Source organism: Rattus norvegicus, chromosome 3 (assembly GCF_021556685.1).
Source record: "Rattus norvegicus strain SHRSP/BbbUtx chromosome 3, alternate assembly SHRSP_T2T, whole genome shotgun sequence".
Taxonomy (NCBI): domain Eukaryota; kingdom Metazoa; phylum Chordata; class Mammalia; order Rodentia; family Muridae; genus Rattus; species Rattus norvegicus.
The window spans coordinates 154,010,425-154,018,002 of NC_141536.1; the positions used below are offsets into that span (position 1 = coordinate 154,010,425).

The 7,578-nt window shown below is 50.7% G+C and overlaps 1 protein-coding gene across 1 annotated transcript; it reads right to left on the minus strand.

Annotated features, from left to right (window-relative positions):
- Nucleotides 1-278: 278 nt before the first annotated feature.
- On the minus strand, nucleotides 279-4,251 carry Tp53rka (Tp53 tumor protein p53 regulating kinase A). Its single transcript, NM_001399841.1, is given in 2 exon segments — nucleotides 279-2,608; nucleotides 3,968-4,251. Coding segments are annotated over 2 exon segments (741 nt in total). The 5' UTR covers nucleotides 4,230-4,251; the 3' UTR covers nucleotides 279-2,129.
- Between the last annotated feature and the right edge of the window lie 3,327 nt (nucleotides 4,252-7,578).

Below are 7,578 nucleotides of genomic sequence, written 5' to 3' on the forward strand. Positions count from 1 at the left end.
AAACCCAGCACTGGGAGGCTGAGGCTAGCTTGAGAGTTTTAAACCTTATTTCACAAAACCACTAAAACTCTCTGAAAGGAGGCTGGCTCTGGGGTCCAGTGAGGGCGCCTCTTGCTCCCCACGGCACCTAGGCCAGCTCCCTGTACAGCCCAGCACCCACAGTGACATCCCAGTAACTGCTTTACTGTGGGCTATGAAAACTCCTGGCAGAGAACCTAGCATGCAGTGAGCAAAGCAGGTAACATTAATCTGTACTAGTGACATCCACCCACAAGGTTCTGAAGGGACATCTTCATTCTCTCCTGGCCATCTGTGTAGTACATGACACTCAGGAGGTGGCAGCAGCTGTGGTGCTGTTAGAACTGTCTTCAGACTTTGTACACACAGCTTATCAACTTCATCACGAGGTCCCTTGTAGTGGAGTTTTCCCCTAATAAACAAGCATTACAAGAAACCAACCACTTGGCGAGGAGGCGGGACTTCCGGGTTGGAGGAAGCAGGAACGCAGGAAAAAGAAACTTCCTTTTGGACTGCAGACAGCATAGAGGGACAATGAGGATTTCTAACATAGTTTGTAAAATTAGGATGCTAGATTCTGCGCCCAGCGATTGTGTTACTTCTTAACTCTAAACTAAGACTGTGTGGTGTTTTCCTTCACGTGGTGACTCAGGTAACCAGAGTGTGGGGCGGACACGGCCATTGCCAGCCATTGGACTTAGTGAACCAGGTGGAGTGAACCTGGGAGAGGCAGAGCAAGCCTGGGTGAGACAGGACCTGGCTAAAAGGATTAATGTGGTATCCAGCTGGAAACAGACTGAGGCCGCCTGCCGGTGCCTAGGCACCAATAGCGTGGGACTTCTTATATTTCCTGCTACAGTCCCTCACCATCTCTGCTCTGCCTCCCATTGCCTGAGATGTAAACCAGCTCCCTTCTCTACCCACGAGCTTCACAACCTATGGATACAGAGCAGCAAAATATCAGTTACAGGTATCTGAAAACTGTATTTTTTTTTTTAAATTATTTATGTGCATGAGTGCTCTATCTGCATGAACACTGCATGCCAGAAGAGGGTATCAGATCCCATTACAGATGGTTGTGAGCCACCATGTGGTTGCTGGGAATTGAACCTGGGACCTCTAGAAGAGCAGTCACTGCTCTTAACCACTCTTATCCCCCTCGTTTTTGCTGTTAGAAAGCTGTAAGCCTGCTTTCCTATTTAAAAAAAAAAATGAAGTAATTTTTTTCCATCATTTTACAACACTCAAAATAGTTTAAGAACTTCTTCTCGCTATTCTAATTATATGTATATGTTCTGGGGAGGGGCATGTGCACATAAGCACAGGTCCCTGTGGTAGTGGAAGCACGGGGTCCCTCACAGCCTGAGGGCTGTGCATGGGTGCTGGAAACCAAACTGGAGTCCTTTGGAAGGGCAAGTACTCCTAGCTACAAGGCCATCTCTCCAGACCCTCAAAAATATCTTTTATGTCAAACTCCAAACACAGCCATGTAAACATCCACACTTGCAACAAGCTCTGTAGAGCAGTCCACTGCATCCCGGTCAGGGTCGGTTCGCTTTCTCAAAGTGCTGCTTACATCCCACTGAACTGGCTGCAAGCAGTTTTCATACATATAACAAATACCCCGCCAGATTAAAGGGCAGACCAAGAACCACTATCCCAAACTGAGTCCTGCCTTTGTTCTTCTAGGACTACACCACCATTCTCAGCTCAGTGCTGCCTGCTATGCAGGCCCACAGCCATCTGCGGGAAAGCTTGTTTGATCTGAAACACCCAGTTCTAGGGTTGGGACTCAGCTCAGTTGCTGGAATGCTTGCCTAGTATGCCTCAGGCACCACAGAAATCAGATGTGACAGCACACACCTACACCCCAATGAATACAGGAGCATCAGAAGTTCAAAGTTATCCTCAATTACATAGTTTGAAGCCAGCCTGGACTACCCACCCGGTTCTGCCTAAAATAAACCTCATGTACACGAAGCCCCTGAGAACAGTGAGCCAAGGATGGTGGTGTCCCAGCATGATCACAGACCACTTAACAACCCCATGCTTTGCTGAGGTCCAACCTCATCTACATCATCCTTCACTGTGAGCCAGTCACCACAGCTCCACTATCCGACCATGGACCGCTTTCGCCCTCTCAGGCGCACCTCATCTAACTTCTTCAGCACTGGACTGGACTTCTTGGACGAGGCACCGTAACTCTTCAGAAAGGCTTCAAACACAGTCTCGGTGTGGGGGTGCGTGCTGAGGAAGGCCTTCTCCAGGACATAGAGGTCGACGCCTTTGTCTTCTGGCAGTCCTGAGACAAAACTCAGCCCAAAGTCGATGAGCACGATGTGCAGCTGCTCCAGGGGCCGTGTCAGGAGCATGTTGGAGGTGGTGAGGTCCCCGTGAATGAGGTCCTCGTCATGCAGTCTGGCCAGAACCTGCCCGATCTTCCTGGCCAAGTCCAAGAGGCATTGGGGGTCTTGTTTAGTCTCCATAGTGGATTGAATATAATCTCGAACAGTCACCGAGTCTTCGATTTCTTCCATATATAGGCAGTTAGAAGCATAGTCCACAAAGAAGACGATGGGGGCAGCTATTCCTGCAATGGACACATGTGGTTAGCGTGGTTAGCTCGGTTAGGGAGTGCTCCTTCATGAAGGCCGGCTTCACCTGCACAGGTGGACAGTTTCTCAGTCTAAGTCTACCTTAGACAGAGGGTTTAGGGATACTGCGGGAAGTGGCACAATTTACCCAGAAGCTTGCCCTGTTATAGCCCTGCAGGATGTGGCCTGAGACAGCCCAGGGTAAGTCTGGAAGTGTCAGAGCTTTCTCCTTCTTTCTCAAGCCTCCTTAGGACTGAATTCATTGCTACTCCCTAAAAACAAACAAGACAAGAAGCCAGAAGGAGAGCATCCTGCAGTCTGAGTTTCCACCTGACAAGGACAGAGCAGGAGGCTAAGCAGGGTGTCCTTTTACAGGTTCACCTGTAAACAGGCAGGTTCAAATCCCAGCTTCTCCTTAAGTTGTAAAACCTCAAGGCTCCCTTAGCTACTCTACACCTCAGTCTCCACAACTGTAAGCTGGTAGCAATGCCTCCAGTTGACTTCAGGAGTCTCTCCTGAAGGTCACTCAGGTTCAGGACACTTTCCTAGAATGTGGAGACCTGTCAATGGGCATCAAGGTGGCCCCCATCCCTGTCTGATAAAACTTACAAAAGGTAAGAATATAGAATACACTTTATAACTCCATTGCCCCTTTGGGGCCAAAAAGTGCAGGCCTGTTCCCTGCTGTGTTTTCAGTCTCCTGGCATCTATAAATGTCCTGATAGTAGGCACCTAAAAACCACTAATGAGAAAAAGCAAAGGGTCGGTGCTTCTGGGCCACAGGTAGGCTACCAGGTAGCTGTGGAACCTTGGGCACTTGTCCTCTGTGTCTCATTTTCTCTGGAGTAATGGTGTTGTTGTTTTGTTGGCGGATGTTTTTTAAAGAGAAAATAAGCAATTTAATAAAATCAGACATTTATTGAACTATGTCAGCATACGAACACGGATGCTTATGCCTTGACTGTCAGGACACCTGCTGCTTAAAACTACCAAATGGAGAGAGGAGGACGGTAAGTAGAAACCGCAGAAAGGAGAAACTGAGGGCTCTGGGCGCTAAACAAGCTGAGAAACAGCTGCGTAGTCCCGCGAACCAAGAGGAATGGCGTTCTGAGTGTCACAGTGAGTCCTTAAGCATTGCCATCTGATTCCGCACCTGGAACTCGGAGCTCTGTCTGTCCCGTCCGGACCCGTTTCCGGAAGCCCGGTCTGTCCCGTCCAAATCCGTCTCCGGGAGCCCCGTCTCTCCGGTCCCCACCGGTCTCCCGGAGCTCCGTCTGTCCCGTCCGACCCGTCTCCCCGAGCCCGGTCTCTTCCGTCCCGACCCGTCTCCCGGAGCCCCGTCCGGCCCTCCTCACCAGCACGGCGGCAGCGCAACAGCGCGCGAGCCTCCTGCACCGTCCGCCGCCGGCCAAGCCGCGCCTCCAGCTCCGGGTGCCGGTAGCCCTTAGGGAAGCGGTGCTTCACCACGGCCGCTCGGCCCTGGAAGCGGCCACGGAACACTCGAGCCTCGGCGCCCTGCTGCACCAGCTCCAGGCCGCTCAGGAAGAGGCGGCTCCGCTCCCGCGCCGCGGCCAGCGCCTCCGCCTCCGTCTCTGCCTCCGAAGACCCGGCAGCCATGGTTTCGAGCAGTTTGGCCCGCGACCGCGCCGCTTCCGCCCGCTTCGGAAATCCTCCGGCCTCTTTCCGTTATGAACATCGTCCCCCCCCTCGACAACTTTACTCTGCAAGAATGGTTCCGCCTCACAACCTCTTCACGTTCAATAGAGCGCTGCCCTTCCCGAAGTTCTTCGTCTATCTCCGTGAGCGTTCGGCAACTTTCGGACAAAAGCTTCTCACTCTCCGGCTTCCTCCGGAAGCCTGTTGGTGATGCTCCGGCTTTGGGATGAATCTGAGATTTGGAGGCTCTTTTGGTAAAACTCTTTTGTGGACGCGTCGCTCCTTTCTATTAGGATTCTTAAATTTCTATTCCTTTTTCTTTTTCCTTTTGTTGAGACAGAGTCTCACCGTGTAGCTTAGATTAGCTTCGAACTCGTGTCCCACTTCAGTCTGGAAACATGCTCTAAGCCGGAAGGGAGCAAGAGACTAGGCAAAGCTTTCTATCCGAAGACGCCACCTAATGCCTGGCACCAGCCTATCAGCAGCCAGCACCATCCCTCTGAGCTCAGGTTTCTTCATCTGCAGAATGAGGTTACCTCGTTCTGTTGGGGTGAGGGGTTATCAGAATTAAATAAGAGGCTGGTTACAAGGTGCCGGTGGACAGGAGCCCTCTTCACATGGCTTCTGACCTCCTTGTCCCTGCTGCACGCTCACTGGGGCTCTGTTGAAAATACAGAAGAGAAGCCCTTTGGTCCGGGTTGCTATGGTACCAGCATCCTGGCTCTGTGGTCCTTGGGTTTTGTTCATATTCATGGCAGGTCCTTTTTCATACATCAGACCCTTTGTGTGGACAGAATGTGTTTTCCAGCAAAGCTCACCCAGAACCCGTTTTGTTTATACCCTCCCCCCTCAGTGCTCAAGTTTGTAACTTCATTATCATAACTGTTTGTGTCCACACAGCCATCTCTATGGTGACCAAACCCATCTGAACCCTTGCCTTAGAAATCGACTGTGCAAAGGCGCTGACCAGAGCCAGGCTTGCTAAATAAGGCTGGGTTTAGCTCTTTAAACCAGCTTCAAACCTTTCAGTGTCTCCCTACTGTGCTAAGAAGAAAGACTTAACCCTTAACTTAGCCCATGGACTCCTGCATCCCTCATAAACCCTTCCCTCTCCAGAATCCCCACCCATCCTTCACAGTGCTCTCAGCACAGAGCATTCGCACCTGCTATTTCCTCTACAGGGAAATGTTCGTCCAGCCCTGCGTCACCTAGAGTTGCATAGACATCCTTTATTCTCCATTGCAGGGTTTCTTCCTGGACAAGCCCTTCCGGGCCAATATGAGGAGAGGGAGTTCAACTGTAGTCAGCCTTTGCTTTCTAGTTTCCAGGCCTGTTTCAGATCCCCTTTGGTTTTGGCCAATTAACTGTTTAATTGATGCCTACCTCCCCCAACTATGTAGCTAGTTACAAGGCAAGAACTGTGTTGTTCCCGACATCCTTCCCCCAGCACCGGAGAGGTGGATACTGGCCTACAGTGCCTTAAGTTTGGGATCAGGAGAGAGAGAGAGAAAGCTAGTGCATGCATGCAATCCCAGCACTCAGAGGTTGGGACAGGAGACTTCAAGCCTGATACTTAGTGATACTGGGGGGTTGAGGGTGGGGGCATTTAAATTCAAATTTTGACCTTTTAAAATATTTGTGTGTGTGTGTGTGTGTGTGAGTGTGTGTATGACTTTTTTTTTTAACAGCCAAATGGGGAAGTGGACTTGTGACTTCTTGTCTATCTGGGTGCTGAAAAGGTAGTTAGAGATGTGGGTGGAGACTTTAAAGACACCGAATGAGAAAATGAGTTGACTGGAGAGATGAGAGACAGGCTGGTCCACAACTGGCCCCTGTACCTTGGCAGGAGAGCAGGAAGCTGGTGATTAAGGGTGGGTGGAAGGAGCCTTCTTCATTTGGCTACTTCCAGGGGCAGGTAGTATGAAGTGCAAGTTGGACTGTAAAGTCATATATTCAAGGCTTCATCCGAAGAAATGCATACTCCAGAAGGGAGTGTGGTAGGGATGTGCGGCTGCCAGTGAGAAGTGGGTTGGCCAGCTACATTCCTCAAGAAGTACCGAGTGCTCTGCTGAGAAGAGACAATGCAGAGAGCTAGTGTCCTCTATAACAGGGAGGGGTCCTAAGAATACAGAAATTTTATCCAGGAAGAGAGATGGGAATGGGCTGAGAGCCTGTGGCTGAATGACTGCCTCCAAGACAGGGCTGCCACTAGCAGTTGTGAGAGCTCACCTCACAGCTACTCTCTGGACATGTGGAGCTCCTAACGTGTGTGTTTCATTCTTTTTAGAATTCTAACACTGTTGTGGTAGTTTGAATGAAATGGTCTCCATAGGTTCATAGGAAGTGGCACTTTTAGGAGGTGCGGCCTTGCTGGAATAGGTGTGGCCTTGTTGGAAGAAGTGAGTCACTTGGGGTGGGCTTTGAAGTCTCAGATGCTCAAGCCAGGCCCAGTGTTACTGTCTCCTCCTGCTGCCTGCCAATCAAGATGTGGAACTCTCAGCTACCTCTCCAGTTCCATGTCTGCCTGCCACCATGCTTCCTGCCATGACAGTAACTGACTGAACCTTTGAACTGTAAGTCAGCCCCAATTAAATGTTTCCCTTTATAAGCGTTGCCATAGTCATGGTGTCTCTTCACAGCAATAAAACCCTAAGACAACCGCCAGTGCAAAACAGAGAGAAGCAGAGGATTTAATCTCTCCAGTTCTTGTGCAAACTATAAACAAACTCTTCTCCTCTCACCAATTCTTGCCTCCTATGTTTTTGACAATGCCTAGGACAAGACCCTGAAACCCCTGGGTCACAGAGGTACTGCTTTCAAACCACCATGGGGAGGGTCACTCACTCTGGGGAGACTTGTGTGGTGCCTCTGCCCTGCCCCAGAAGAAGAACACAGATAATGACACTGTGCTCTGACCAGGGTGCACGTGGGTGGAGGGCAGGGGCCTCCTCTTGGGCATACTGCCATCCAGGGTGGGGACATTTTGTATTACTCATGATGAGGGTGGCAACAAGTAGCATGTTTCTAAGGAAGAGGAAATATATTAGCTACCATCTGACCTTAGATCCCTCTCTCTTCCTCTTCTCTCCTCTGTCAACTATCTCCCCCACAGGGGTCACCTTCTGAGGAGCTGGCACCTGTTATCTGCACCCCCGCAGCAGAGGGCAGCCCCCCATCAGTTTCCTGTGGTGGAAACAGCAGGTGCAAAGGCTCTGTGCAGAGGGAGCATGGTGGGGCAGGAGGGGGGATTCTGGAGGGGGCAGGAGTTCAGACCAAACGTCCTCAGCGCAGTGGGAAGTTGTGGAAGGGT